Genomic DNA, 15854 nt, shown 5'->3' with positions numbered 1-15854 from the left:
ATTTTATTTGTTTTGTTTTGTTTTGTTTTGTTTTGTTTTGTTTTGTTTTGTTTTGTTTTGTTTTGGTTTGTTTTGTGAACATTTTTCAGTTTTTGCATACATAATTTGAAGACATTGGTCACCTGAATGAAGGATCAACTACAACCCAAAGTACATATTAATTAATATTAATCTAAAATAAATAATGTCAATTTGTTGATTTTTATTTTTAGAATTATAAATAAACTATACATTGCATAAAATGACAATTGAGATTTAGCCATATGTTCACTGTTTTATTTTCACATTAAACATTATTTGAAATATTAGACACTTGTTTTTAACATGTACATTTAATGCATACACCAAAATGTCACATTAAGTATTTGACTCATATATATATGGTGGACTTTTTTTATTTAGACTATTTGTTTGACAGTAATATATGTAAGAAGTTCTTATTATAACCCAGTGCTTGTGTGGGTGTATTAATCACTCATAACTGTGGCAAATGCAGATCTGTCCCATTTTCTGCATGTTAACAGATCGAGCAGAAGTATAATCGGAAACTGTTACAACCCTCCTTGTCAATTTCTAGACATAAACAAACAAACAAACAAATAAATAAATAAATAAATAAATAAATAAATAAATAAGGGGCAGCAAGGTAGCTCAGTGGTTAGCACTGTCGCCTCACAGCAACAAGGTCGCAGCTTTATCTCTCTGATCACTGACTCGTGATATTTTATATATAATATGTGCAGAATTTTCTCTGTGATTTTGTACCATTGTTGCATAACGTTGCTTTAAAGCAACACACATATATTTTGAGTTGGGGTGGGGGGCTCAAACCAAAAACAATTTTTAACAATAAAATGTTCCCAAAAGAACCAAAAAAATCATGTGAAATCATTTTTTGTTATGTACCATTAAAATATGTGCAGTAGAGGGCTAAATGCATGTTATAACTCTCCTAGCACTCATTTATTCCCCTTTCTGATGAGCAACACGACCCACAGTAATTGGACAGAGAAACTGTTTGTAACTACATGTTATTGATACTAGCTTACAACAAGAGCCAATTATTACCAGAGAGTAACTGTAACATAAACCCTGTTGCCTAAAGTGTACCCCCCTGACCCCCCAAAAACACAGAAAGTTACCAGTGCACGATCGATCGTAGTGATGGAGTGCGCGCTCCCGCTCTCCTGTACTATCGCTAAGGCGTCTCCATGTGTCAATCTGAAGTGGGCGGGACCCGCGTCTGCTGCGGCGCTCCGGAGAGGCAGAGACTCAGGCAGGGGCTCAAGTGCCACTTTCTCAGCATTGTCAGTGCGGGCAGCATCCTCTCCTAGCCCGGGTACAGTAACTGCTGCACGCAACAAATTATCCTCCGGATCCGGACAGGAGATTCGGGTTTGCTCCATCCATGCGATCCGAGCCCGACTGACTAAGAGAGAGAGAGAGAAAGAGGGAGAGAGAGAGCGCGCACCATCCACCTGGATAAGCGGCATCAGCATCAGCACCAGCGCAGGGAGAACGCGGACGAAAAGCATCGCCACGAGAATATGATGCTCCAACAGCACTTGCTCTTTGTGCTCTACAGCTTCTGTGGGATTGTCATCAAAGGTAAGAAGCTCGCTATGTGTGGTCACAGTGTGATGCCCTCTGGGTGTGGTGGGAGTTGGCAGGGAGAACGGAAATGCCAGGGAGTTATCATAAGACCCGCGTTGAATCGCATCAGGGGCTGATGTTTCATAAGAAGCGCGTGCTTTTATTGGATAGGTCATGTACAGTATGTGTGTTCTGTAGCACGATGGAGATGATGACAGTGCAGATTTGAGTTCGGCGCACATATTTGTGCACGTGCGTAGGAAGTTGTTTGCAGTTATTTCAGTGATGTTTGCCAGTCGTCATCTATCAGTTGAATCTATCAAACTTTAGACGCGGAGTTAATTCAGCTGGCGCGCGCTCTTCCCATATTGATTCCAATGACTCGTTACGCGCAGTTTGTGATTTGGGGATCGCGTTTGCCTAATGATGAACTTTACCAACATTGATTTTTTCACAGATTGGTTTGCAGCGTGATCGCAGTTGCGCGCAGGTTGATTAAGGTGTGATTTGATGTGCAACAGAAGTTGAACTTGAAGGATTTACGGATGATGGATGCTTAATGCAAAATCTACAATGAATGCCAGTTGGCCAGTGCTGTTTTAAGTCGGACACAGGCACATTTTAAGCGCACAGCTCTCTGGTATTTGCAAGATTCTACATCTTGGGGTCGTCGTAGCATAAGATTTTGTTCAGAGACGCGCAGTGTGTGCTGGGGTAATAATAGCTTATGCATTTATTTACACCAGCGATAATAACAAGACTACAGTGTGTGTACAGGTATTTGAGGGCGGACAGATGTAGCTACATGAACTCCAGACTGCAGAGAGTCTGTGCGCGCTGCTGTCCCACTTTGACCACTCTGAATCCCGCAGGCGGATCGCGCGCCGCCGCGCCCCACGGGTCACAGAATCTCCCGTTTCTCTCAGCACCTGGGCATTGTTTTCTTTTAGCTTCGCGCGATTCTCTAAATGATGCGTGTGAATAATGGGAATAATAATCATTTGCAAAGCATATAGGTACTGGCACTGCAAGAACATGACTCATTGCTGCTGGACTTTTATTGACTTGGAGTCCATATACATGTCCGCCTTGAAAGATGCAGCTGGTGGCTGCATGAAGAGTCAATATTATGTTACAATATTACTATCGATTATTGATAAAGTAGATATGGCTGGCTATATTGCGTAATGCACACCGTGTTCAGGAGACAGCAGGAGTGTTGTAGCATTTTTTGTACACACTGAGAATTTGTGAGTGTTTCACTTTATATCAAACTTTTCTATGATTTAAAAAAAAAAATATATATATATATATATATATATATATATATATATATATATTTGTGAGCTATCAATTACTTATCTGTTGCTTATTCTTAGACTGTTTATTGTTAAGTATATAAAGTGCTGATCTTTGTCATTTAAAACGAAACATATATAAAATTATATGAAAGTTTAAATAAATTAATAAACAATTCGTAGAAAAAAAACTACATATTAGTATGCAAAAGTAATTTTATGTGCAAAGATGTTTCAAACAATAGTTCTATTGTGGGTAGATAGGGGAAGGCAGTGTTCCATCACAAAACATTTAAGTAAAAAAAATAAATAAACAACATATATTTTTTGAGCTTTGCTTATTAAAATAGCTTATATAAAATGCCATATAAAGGCTGTGTGATCACATTTATGTTTAAAAAAAAAGGAATTGGATGATAGTGGCAAACAAAGTAGTAACTAAAACTGAAGATGATTATTTTTTTTTTTCAAAAAAATTCAAATAAATTAATCAGTACACAATATAATATGCATATAAAACCAAACTCTACTGCAGTTTCATTGTTTTGATGTTTGAAAACCCAGGGATCAATAATACTGTGTGTGCTTATACATAGATTCATAGACACTAAACTCTACACCTATACTTACATCTTTAAAAAGTTTTTATTCATGGCAACTATCTATATGTAAATTGACATTGCAAGAAAAACATGTTGATATGAAAAATGTATTTAAAGTAGCATTAATTTAATCCCAAAGGGACACCATCTACGGAACATCACAGTAATTAAAAATCTATCCGCTATCTGCACTTTCATCTTAAATGTTATGTTAGATGGGTTGATTTTTAATGTTCTGAACTCATTTCTGCTGCTCTAAAAGCTGCCAAAAAACATGAACATCACACATCTTTTGAAAAATTGTGACCAGATCAGTCCAGAAACGCAGCGTGAGGTAACTTTTGAAAAAGAGAGTGTGCTTCTGTCCTCTTAAAACCCCCGCGCTCGCTGTCGGAGATGGATTGTGGATATGTAAATGTTGGCATATGTTAGGTTTGGCAATGTCTGTGCTGACTACTGATCTCTAGAATTATTCCTGGAACTTGGTGTGGATCAAAACCAGTCATCGACTTTTTTTTTCTTTTTCTTTCTGTCAATCGTCTCTCAGGTGTTTTTGAATTCACTGCCATAGTGTTTCTTCACTGATGATCATACATGTGTTTACTGTGAGGAAAAGGTCACTTGGTGTGGTTTCAGTAGGTTTCTTTTAAAAATATGTAAATAAAAAAAGTCATGTGTTGATATTAGGCATGAGACGATAACCATTTTCAAGGTATACCACGGTTTGGAAAAGTCAAGGTTTTAAAATTGGCAACAATACCTGCTATACTGTTCCCAAGGTATGTGTAAGATTTTTTATTTATGTTGTTAGTTTTTTAGAACAACAGTATATCCAGCAGAAAAGATATCCAAAGATGCCGTTTTAAATTGCAAAGAAATCTGTTTTTGAAACTAATGAAGATCGCAAAAGTCAATAATTCACTTGAATTATTAAGCTTGACATGTTTACAGTTTCAAAATACTTTAAATGTTTCTCCAAACAAAACATATTGTGTTCGAAGGAGAAAACTGTTACTGTTTTTTACCCAGATGTTTAAAAAGATTATATTTTAGAGCAGTAATCACAATATTTTTATCCAAGGTTATCATACCATCAAAATCTTATACCTGCCCATGCCTAGTGGATTTTAAAGAACCAGTTCATTTCAGATGATCTGTGATTTAATATCGTGGCAAATCAAAAGTCTGCTGTGAAATTTATGAGATGAAATCACTTTTTTACAATCGCTTGGATCCATAAAACCTTTATATAGGTGGTAATTAATAAATAGTTAACAACTGTCATCTATTATTAGATGAAATGGTCGTTACTTATATGTATATAATAATTATGTCTCAATGTTCTAGTTTAAACCTGACACAAATAGTAGATAGAACAACAAACTGACTAAAATTGCATTACATGACAAGCCCATATAGCACACGTACATCTGCTGTCTTCAAAGATCTGATATACATCATTAAAAAGGTCTGCTGTTATTCTAAAATCTTAATTCTCAGTCTTGAAGGCCTTAGATGTCTTATGGACATTTTACAAATGCGCCAATTAATAGATAATCCAGATGTAAACTCAAACTTCAAATACTGTTCATGTCTCTGCAATGTACGTTACTAATATATATAGTCAATTTCAAGCAAACTGCACAGAAAGATTTTTAAAAGTCGTCCGATTGCTGCTGTTTTCACACTGCACAGATATCTGTGGTATAATTCAGTGTTCACATTGCATTATGGAACGTAATAGAGGATACACACTGCATTACTTTACTATAGGACAAATCAAAGACAGCACTAACTCCTTCCTAATTCTGCCCTGTAAGCTGCTCTCTCTTTGACTGTTGATAATCAGCAATGAATTTTTTTTCAGTCAGAACTCATTTCATACAGTAAAATACCATGAGATACCATGCTAAATATTTCATTGGCCCTGTCTAATTATCTCAGAACATGTCTGTACATTCAAACTGGGATTTTTAACTTGCGCAAATCACTAATCACACATTGAGCGCTAATTTGCCTACGATTTCACGAAACCTGTCGCCAGTTGAAAAAACAAAAACAAAACATGCAGTGTGAACTTGCCATTTTGCTCGGCTTACTCTTTGACAATGATCAATTGGTGATCGATTGATATTATGCTATATATAATACAACTGTAGCTCATCTACGTAGATTAAATTGTCATTACTTATATGTATTTCAAGAGTTCACACTTAGCTGATGATTAATTATAAGCTACTTTGACATGCTGTCAAGGTCATGCTTTGACAAGCTCATAAGATCCTCGAGCTCGGGGCTCCCTCCCGTTGCAAGGCGAGAGGGGAGTTTGAGCTCAGGTAGATCTCGAGAACACCCTTGTTGTGGTGGCTGAAGAGCAGATAGTAGTTGCTCTTAAAGAGATAAGTACTAGGTTGGGGCAAGACTATGGAGTTGATTTGGATTAGTCAATAAACTTAGGTTGATTGGTGGGAGGAAACCGAGAAACCCGGGGGAAACTCAGGTGATCACGGGGAGAACGTGCAAACTCCGCACAGAAACGTCTGCTGGTTTGGTAAAGCCTGGAACCCGAGATGTTCTTGCTGTGAGGCAACAGTGCTAAGCACTGGGCCACCGTGCCACCCATCTAGGAAGGAGGAGGAGTAGGGGTGGAAGGGGGAATTCTTCAAAAAGAAAATGGCGGTGATACATAACCCAGGGTATTTGTCGTAGCTTAGGAGTCGTCTGATTGGTGCATTGAGAATTGTATAATGCGAGTCCAGCCGCTAGCAATCATGAGCACGTGATCCTCTCGAAATTAGTTCAGATATAAACTTTACATAATAAAAAATTATCATCCGGAAAGTATTCATAGCGCTTCACCTTTCCATATTTTTTAATGTTACAGCCTTATTTCAAAGTGGATTAAATTCATTTATTTCCTCAAAATTCTACCCCATAATGACAATGTGAAATTTTTTTTTTTTTAAATTGTTGCAAATTTATTAAAAATAAAAAATCTAAAAAAATTACAGTTTACACCTGAAACAAATAGTAGATAGAATAACAAACTGACAAAACTTGCATTACAGGACAAGCCCAAAAAGCACAAAAATCTTAATACGCAGTGTAAACTTTCCATCATGCTCAGCTCCCTCTACATCTTATAAGATGCATTTTGATTCTTAAATTCTTGTTTGACATGTTCACAGATAGTCGATTAATGGCTGTTGTGATCACATTTTCTGTCTGAATCAATAGGAGTGCATGATAACACAATCAGCGCAACAACTTCAAACCACCTCAGGCAAATGTCTGCTTTTATTATCCAGGCTATGAGTAAAATGAACACTACACATTGTTTATGTTTTCTGTGATCAATTCAGTATGGGAGTTACTAAGCGTGTCATGGATTGATGACGTCAAACTCCACATGAGTCTTGCTTGTGTTCATGTTTGCTGCATCTTGATTGTTGTACAGTTTGATATTGTGACAACTGAGATCTTATATTTTGACATGGAGACAGGCTTTAGTCTGATGAGGGCTAAACATATCATTTTCTTTTTGGTCAAGACCAGATGAACCAATGGCTCCTGAATACATTCTTAGTGAACTGAATCAAAAAGCACTGTTCAGAAATTCTTTCACAAAAAGGTGGTAAAAGCTAAATTTACATTTGGCATGCTTGGTTTGATAATTCATTTTTAAAAAGTCTGAATGCTCTGAAGTTTTTTTGTTTTGTTACTATGTTTTTCTCTATAGTGTCTTTTAGTTTTGGTTGACAGTATGAATGCTAAGTGAATCAGGACTAAATATACCTTATCGTTTTCTTTTTTTGGTCCTGATCAAAAATGACAGAGCGAACCAAACTATACAAGCAAACACATCCTTAGTGATCTGAATCAAAAGGCAAGCTTGAAAAGTCTAACAAAACAGTAAGGTTAAATTTACACTTGGCAGGTTTGGTTTGATTTAAATGAACTAATTTGAATTAATGTGGATGCTCTGAAAATATGTTTCTTTTTTGTAACTACAGTTTGGTAAATTAATCTTCGGTTTTGGTTGCTAGTTTGAATGCTAAGTACAGTATATTACTTTCATTTTTTTTTAGTTCTGATCAAATTGACAGAGTAAATCAAACTATTAATGTTTAATTAATATTAATTCATTTCAGTAAGTATATACTAGTGGAATAAGTGGACTGAGACCACTAAAAAGATGAGTCCCAGTTTACCAAACAAACTTGCAGTTGCAGGTTGACTGAAATATAAACCCAACATGATGTCAAAATATTGATCAAGCAAACTTATTTTAATGATGGTAAATGTTGTATTGCATTGTGTTTTAAAGACCTCACCCTACTTGTATGTATGTATGTATGTATGTATGTATGTATGTATGTATGTATGTATGTATGTATGTATGTATGTATGTATGTATGTATTTATTTATTTATTTTCAGGTTTATTTGACATGGACAATGCACATTCGGAAAATAGTCTTCCTAAATGGTAAAAAAGTCTTCCTAAAATACAAATATATACAAAACAAATAATCAGTACATAACAAATACAAGTTTTAAATGCATATAAAATGTATTAGATTTCTGAAAGAAATAACAAGCCACCAAGAAATTATACTATACCTATAATTACACTATAAAGCCAACAAAACTCTATCACACTCACTTATGAGCAATAAATGTTAATATGCTGGCAAATATAATATAAATATACATAGAAGTAACAGTTAATTGCTCATTATAGATCATTATAGGCGTCAGAAACATATTTTCTTGCATCAGATCTTTATTAGTGTGTGTGTGATGAAGGATTAATTGGTTCTGTTTTTACTCTTTTACATATTAGAAAGAAATAGAAGGAAATATATGTGTTATTTTCTTTTAATACAGACAAAATCTTCTGTATCAACAGGATTACAGTTTTAAATACAGTTTCTCGTGTATTATTTAAGACATTTAAGCTCTTATGCTTAGCATATACAGTCAATTTGCTGCTTGCTTGATTCATGGCATTACCAGAGCCTTTCCAGTTTAATGTGCCACATTCAAAATGCTAACTCTGAAATGTATTTTAATAATTCATATCCCAAGAATCCCTGCCATAAGCTGTCAGATTTTTTTCTTTTCTCCTCACCCGCTTGATTCTTATCCCTTCTTCAAAAGTGAACCAATGACTGCGCTTTAGCTCAGCCTCACAGTGAATATGCTTAGATGAATATTTTTTTTGCATGGTGCTGTACCCACTCAGCTGATTTATAAATTTGATGGAAAGATTTCCTCAGACAACTTGATAAGAAGTGATAGATAAACTGTCTAAAAGGTCACATTCATGCAGCGATGGATCAAGACTGAGTCACTGTTGTTTTTTTTTATTTTTATGACTGCTGTCTTGCTGTATAAAACAGTGAGAGAGATGGGTTAGTATGAGAAATAATCTCATTAAACTACTGTTGCTAGCATATCTATGGATATGTTTTGTGTTCAGTTAAATTAGTAACAAGTTAAATTAGTTATAAAGTAACTAGTTACTGTAATTAAATACTTTTCTGCTGAAAAATTAAAGTAACAAATTAGCATTCATTTTTGGGTGATTTAAATACAGTAGTTTGTAATATACTTGCCTTAAATACCGTAGTTAAATTCAACTGTTCTATATAATTTAATTCAGAGAAGCAGTACGATATTAATTTTGCAGAAATTCTATTTTTCATCTAAATAATATTTAGAATTTATCAAGACAAATGCATATATTTAAGTGAAAAATTAGGTCACGTCAGTATAAGGTATAAATTCAGAGAAGCGCACAGTGAATATATATATATATATATATATATATATATATATATATATATATATATATATATATATATATATATATATATATATATATATATATATATATATATATATATATATATTCCACTCAAAAAAATTAAGGGAACACTTGGAGTTACATTGTGTTGTTTTAAGTGTTAAATAAAAAAAAAATTAGCATATTAATTCTATTTTTCAAATAAAGCTTTTGTTTGCTCGACAACTGCACATGCTTAGAAAACAATACCATTTACATTTATACCAATATATGCAATGCATAAAATATGGTGTCATTATTTTGAAAGATGTTTTGATTCATATACTTTATTGTTTACATTTTAAGCATTTATTTTTAAAGCAAAACTAAAAGGTCCTGTTTGGCTCAACTTTTTATAATTAAGAATTTATTTCTATTGTATACGAACTGAAATTTAAGTGGATTGCTATTTAAGTTACTTTTCAGAAGACCTTAGAAAAAGTCATTATAATACAACTGTAATGATGTAATAAGTTAGGAACTAGTGATTACAAACTTACCCAACACTGATTGTGTAGATATCCAAAGGGAATCTAGTTATTATGATTTATTACATAAAAACAAACCAAAATTTGGACAAAACTTAGGGTATTATCTATGAAAGTGTAAATTATGATATAAAGTGGGGAAATTAAGAATCGAACATGTCATGTTTTTCCTGGAAATAATATTTCTAAAGGAGCTGTTGACATGGAATTGAACCAGATTGAACAGCTGAAATGAAACCAGATGAACAATGAAATGACACAACAATAAAATACTCAACCAATTAAACTTTTTAGACGCCTCTCATATGGAGAATCAGGTGTGAGTTTTGCACAGACTTGGGTCTCGTCTGTCAAATCTGATCTTTAATTTGTATTTTATGTTGTATTAAAGTCAGGTGATTAGCTGGGCCATTCTACAGCTTTATTTTCTTTCTCTGAAAGCATTTGTGAGTTTCCTTGGCTGTGTTTTGGATCATTGTCCTGTAGAAATGTCCACCCTGGTTTCATCTTCATCATCCTGCTAATGTAGATGTTGGACTGAAGCAGCTGATATTCATTTACACTGAAGAAGGGCAGAGGGTTGCTGAAGAACTACTGAGAGATTTCAGCTGCTGTCTGGGCTTGGTCTTTTTACACCTCCCTTTCTTCATGTGTTCAATGCTTTTTTTTCTGTGTCATTTCATTTTATTATCCTTAACGTAATTTGTAAACTAATTAGATTTGTTTTCTTTCGTATCATATATGGATTTCTTTGGTTGTTACCGACATCTGGTGAAGATTTCAAGTCAATGGCACCTTTAGAAATATGTTTTCTGAGAAAAAAAAGATGAATATATTATTTTCCCAACTGTATATAGAGTCATAAAAGTCATTTGAGAAAGTAAAAATTATCATATATAATCGATAAAAAAAACTAATTCAAATAGTCATAATTATGACAAAGTCAGAGCTTTAATGGGTTTGTTATTTTTTGCATAATTTTAGATTATTTCATAATTATTATGTTAACTACATAAGATTTAAGCATATTCATGATATTTGAATTCCTATCTAAATTGTTTTTAAAATTTCTACTTTTTCATTTTCACTTTTTCTATTTCTATCATTTTCATAATTTATAAATTTAAAGTCATAATTTTGAACTTTTATTTTATTTACTCAGATTTTTTAACCATTTTTCTACCTCATTTTTTGGTGCTTTTTTACAACTTATTCCTGTTCACCAGTTTCTCCAAAGTCAATCCTGTTTGTTCTTCTAACATTTCATCCACAGCACTAAAGTGCACTTGATATTTGTTGTCCCTTACACTTCGCTCACGACAGATCAAACCATCGCCGCATGTCGCCTTAATAGCGATATAAAACACAAGGTCTCCAATTACATATGTGACCAGACATTTAGGTCAGGGCTTCACAGTCATATTCCCATTACACCGGCTTCTTCCCCACTTTACTTAACAATTCACACACACAAAAAAAGACATTTGTAGTTGGCTTTCTGTAAGTGTGAGATACAAATTGGACCTGAGGGACTAAAAAAAAAAGACCCCTTGAATCTTGCGTCTCCATTGCCGCGGGGCCCCAGCTAAACGTGCGGATAGATCCAGAGTCAGCTGAGCATTTAAAATAGCAGTGTAACAGTGTTTTGATGTGAGGTGTGACGATGAGAACATTTTGTGCTTCACACCAGAACCAGCAGAATTCAATAACTAGGCCTACTAGACTAGTCATTGTAGAAATGTTGACCTTTCATACTAGATTGTACCCAATGTCACTTTTGTCAGATCAATTTTACATTTTGATGCTGCCAGAGATGTTTTTGAATGCTTTTTAGTGTGTGTTGTTGTATTTTACAAACATTTTTGTAAACCGGTTGAACCTGAAGGTGTTTCTTTCTTTGTGTCCAGCAAAACAAGATGTCTTTTTATTTATAACAATGAAAATATTGTTGTTGTTTTTTTTTGTATATTTACTTATATGTTTTTAATGTAAAAATCAGGGTTCCCACGCTTCTTGAAAGTACTTACATTTTAGATATATGTATTCAAGCCCTGGAAAGTACTTAAAAACAAACATTAGTCCTTGAAAGTGCTTGCATTTAAAGTTTAGAGTGTTATTTCAGCAATTGTACTGTGCTGCTTTCTAAAACTGAACAAAAAATTAAGAAAATCTTAATTTAAAAATCTTCAATTTAAATCTTTTACAACTACTACAACAAATAATGTAGATTTTATCAATATTTCAGAAACCATATTTAAATATTAACAGTTATAAATAATAAAAAAAGTGTATTAAAGTCCTTAGAACATGTTTATATTCATCTACATTTTTTAAAGTAACATTCAAAACATTCATTAAAAGTCCTTGAATTTGATTTCCATGAAATGAGTGGGAATCCTAAAAAATCCTAAAAGTACAATGTCACAGTTATCGCAAAAAATTTCCATCCATAGATCATAATAGAACCGATCATATTATGATTATTTATGAAGGATCATGTGACACTGCAGACTGGAGTAACTATGAAAATTCAGCTTTGAATCATTGTAATAAATTCAATTGAAACTGCATTCAATAAGTTATTAAAAATTGAAACAATACTGTAATAAATAATATAAGCAACCTGATTTCTCAATGGTGCTAAAAATCTAAGGTTGCACAGGTCGACTAGCCAATCGAAGGTAAATTTTTTTTTTTTTTAAATAAATAAATAGATATAGTCTCTGTGACTATGGCTCAACATAATAATAATAATAATAATAATAATAATAATAATAATAATAATAATAATAAAAACATTGTAATACTTAGTATTACAAAAATACATTGTAATACTTACTGTATTTTTTATCACACAAATGCAGCCTTGGTGAAACTCTTCTTTCTTTTCAACATTAACAAGTCTTGCGCTCCTCAAATGTTTTGATTGGTAGTCTAAATCAGTGGTTCCCAATCCCCAGGCTGCAATTGGTGTCAAGCCACAAAATGAGTAAGAAACAGATGTCTTTGGAAAGTTTCTTTGCATAGGGATAAAGGCCTAGTGAAGGACCCACGAACAGCCAAGAAATGAATTCGCTACCATTTGTCAACAAACCAGGTTAATCCAGCATGTCTGTGCAAGAAGATCAACTGCTGGACATCGTAAATGACGGCAATTTTAGAGGCTGTTCACATATCGCATCTTTTCTGTGCGCATGTTTGTTACTTCCAGGCGCTCCCGCCGAAAACATCTTTCAGAATTCCACGAGCGCACCATAAGTTATGTGACAAGAAATGACCCAGCAGCTTCATACTTTGTATGGAATATACACATTTTGATAGATTAATTAATTAGGACAAACACAGAACACCGAAACACTACAGTGCTATTTAAGTTTCTCCATAAGTAAAACTTGTATCAGAGTGACAGCAATGTTTTGTCAGCTTGTCATCCTCTGAGAAAACGTTGATGGTCACCTAGCAATCTACATAGAACCTCACCCCCAACCCCCCCAGAGCTGCATTGACTGGACCGCAATTATAAAAATGTTGGGGACCACTGGTCCAAATATAAACATACATACACACACACACAAAACACCAACATATATGCACAACGCACATGCACACAGAAAAGAAAGTGTGTTTCTCCTACAAGTAGTTTGCCAAGCCCACTAACTAGCTTGAGGCACGCTCAAAATCGCACAATGACTTCCAGAAACATGCTAATAAGAAAGTGTGTGGTGCACATGGAGAGGAAAAGAGTGTAATCATTAAATGTACAGTAATAACTACTAAAACCATCACCAATGTGCATTTCAGTATGTAGTAAAATATTTTTAAAAGTAATAGTAATAAAATAATGCACTGTTTATAATGTGTACTATTAATTTGACCGACACAATAAAATAACAGTGGAATAAAATAAGAAGAACATTTAGAGTGTTACATCTAAAAAAAAAATCTTACATTGCAAAATGTAATAATTAGTGTTAAGATGGAATGCAGGGTTAGCTTATCCTAGCAGAATGGGCTGTAAGCTCTGCAGTCTAGCGCTGCATATCAGTAATCCAGTAAAGGAGAGCAGAGAGAAGCCAAGCATTTCTGCTTTATGCTGCCTGACAGAATAACATCTGTACAGATGAGTCACAGCAATGCTATGAGAAAGAGAGATAGAGAGAGAAATATATATATTTATTTATATATATATATATATATATATATATATATATATATATATATATATATATATATATATATATATATATAATTTTCTGATTTTCATCATTTTAACTTAGACTTTGGTTTCCTTTTAATTTTAACTTAATACAAGTTAAAAAAATTGTGACTTTTGGACTTCATTTTGCTCCTGAGTTCTTGGGAACAATCAATCAATAAATCAATCAATCAATCAATCAATCAATCAATCAATCAATCAATCAATCAATCAATCAATCAATCAATCAATTAATCAATCAATTGATAAATTAATAAATCAATAAAAAGAAACTTGGTTAAAACAGTGTTTATATATATATATATATATATATATATATATATATATATATATATATATATATATATATATATATATATATATATATATATATATTTCAAATTTTCAGAATTTGTATGTAGCTTTTGCTTTACTTTTAATTTAATCTTAATATAAGTTAAGTTCTTTATATAAGTTAATATAAGTTCTGAAATTTTAAATAATTTGATGCTAATATAAGTAAGAAATATTTTGACTTTTGGACTTCATAATATTCCAGAGTTATTGGAAACAATAAAAAAATAAAAATAAACTTAACAATAAACAAAGTGTTTTATAATTATAAAAAAATTAATTTCTAATTTTCAGAATTCTATGTAGTTTTTTAATTGTTGTTTTAATTTAATCCTAACACAAGTGAGAAATATTTTGGCTTTTGGGCTTTATAATGCTCCGGAGCTATTGGAAATAATCCTATACATCCACTGCTTTAATCAAAATCCTTGGATAATAGCTTGGCATCAGAAGACTTGAGGAAAGTAGACTTTTCAAAATACATTTTCACACATTCTTTTGTAATAATTAAGCGTAGTACAGCAATCCCACATTCGTCAGCACACAAATCTTTGCTTCCAGCTTCGTTCCTGAATGTTAGACCTCTTTCATTAACTCTGTATTGAACCTGTCCTTTCCCTGCAATAAAGAAATGCTGTTTTTAGTAAAAAAAAAATGATTAAACCGACTTCCACCATTGCCCAGAGGATCGTCTTGTAGCCTTCAGGGCAGGTGAATTACTTCATTACGTTGGTGTAATTGCACATGTCCGGCTACAAATATGTCGGATGCAGATTCGGCCCGAGTTCATGCTTACTGCCTCAATGTTGCTGATTAATCTAGATTGTAGAGTAATTCGGTCGGTCTCATCGTAACTGCGCCCATTAAAGCTCGACATGACAGATGTCGTAATGGCATGTTTGTTCCTGTAGGCCGTAATGAGGTTAGCTCCGAGCAGATTCAGACGCAAGTGCAATTAAAGCACGGCGCCTATGAAAGACTTCAGTAATGAAAGGACAGATATTCCTCGCTTGAGAAGCCCATAATAACTCCACTGATAAATGCTGCTGTGACACGCACAATTAATAAGATCACCTACCTTTGGGCAAACAGACATGCTAATTAGCTTCTGTTGGCGACCCAGTGGCCACAGAAGAGACAGAAGCAGGAGATAAAGATTACGTTTGAAATTTTGGACACTTAATACGACTCGCATTCTCTATTCTTTATCGCTAAGTGAAGATAAAAGGGAAAGTTTTCTGAAAGAGGCTCGATATTGCTAACTCCTCCGCTCGCTACAAATGCCTCTGACTCCTTTTATTTACTCCACTGTTTGATTTATTAAGTGGCATCTCATATGTATCAACTAATAGGAGAGGTTTCTTTAAAAGGGAAGTAACATTAAAGCCGCTGCGGCTAACAGAATCACAGCATGAAAACAGGACGTGCGACCAAAACGCAGAGGACTTAATTGGTTGTTTACCGAAAGCTCCAC

At 33.7% G+C, this 15854-nt stretch overlaps 1 protein-coding gene across 5 annotated transcripts in view; it reads left to right on the top strand.

The window, feature by feature from the left end:
- The first annotated feature begins 1260 nt into the window (after window positions 1–1260).
- Window positions 1261–15854, top strand: part of cadm2b (cell adhesion molecule 2b) — a 473989-nt gene continuing 459395 nt past the window's right edge. For all 5 annotated transcript variants that reach the window (XM_056473677.1, XM_056473681.1, XM_056473676.1 and 2 more), the window contains exon 1: window positions 1261–1608. In XM_056473677.1, the coding sequence (XP_056329652.1) occupies window positions 1548–1608 (61 nt within the window). In that variant the 5' untranslated portion in view covers window positions 1261–1547. The remainder of the gene's footprint in view (window positions 1609–15854) is intronic.

This window comes from Danio aesculapii, chromosome 15, assembly GCF_903798145.1.
Source record: "Danio aesculapii chromosome 15, fDanAes4.1, whole genome shotgun sequence".
Classification (NCBI taxonomy): Eukaryota; Metazoa; Chordata; class Actinopteri; order Cypriniformes; family Danionidae; genus Danio; species Danio aesculapii.
Note: the sequence above shows the minus strand (reverse complement) of the source record. Positions and strands in the feature narration are given on the sequence as shown.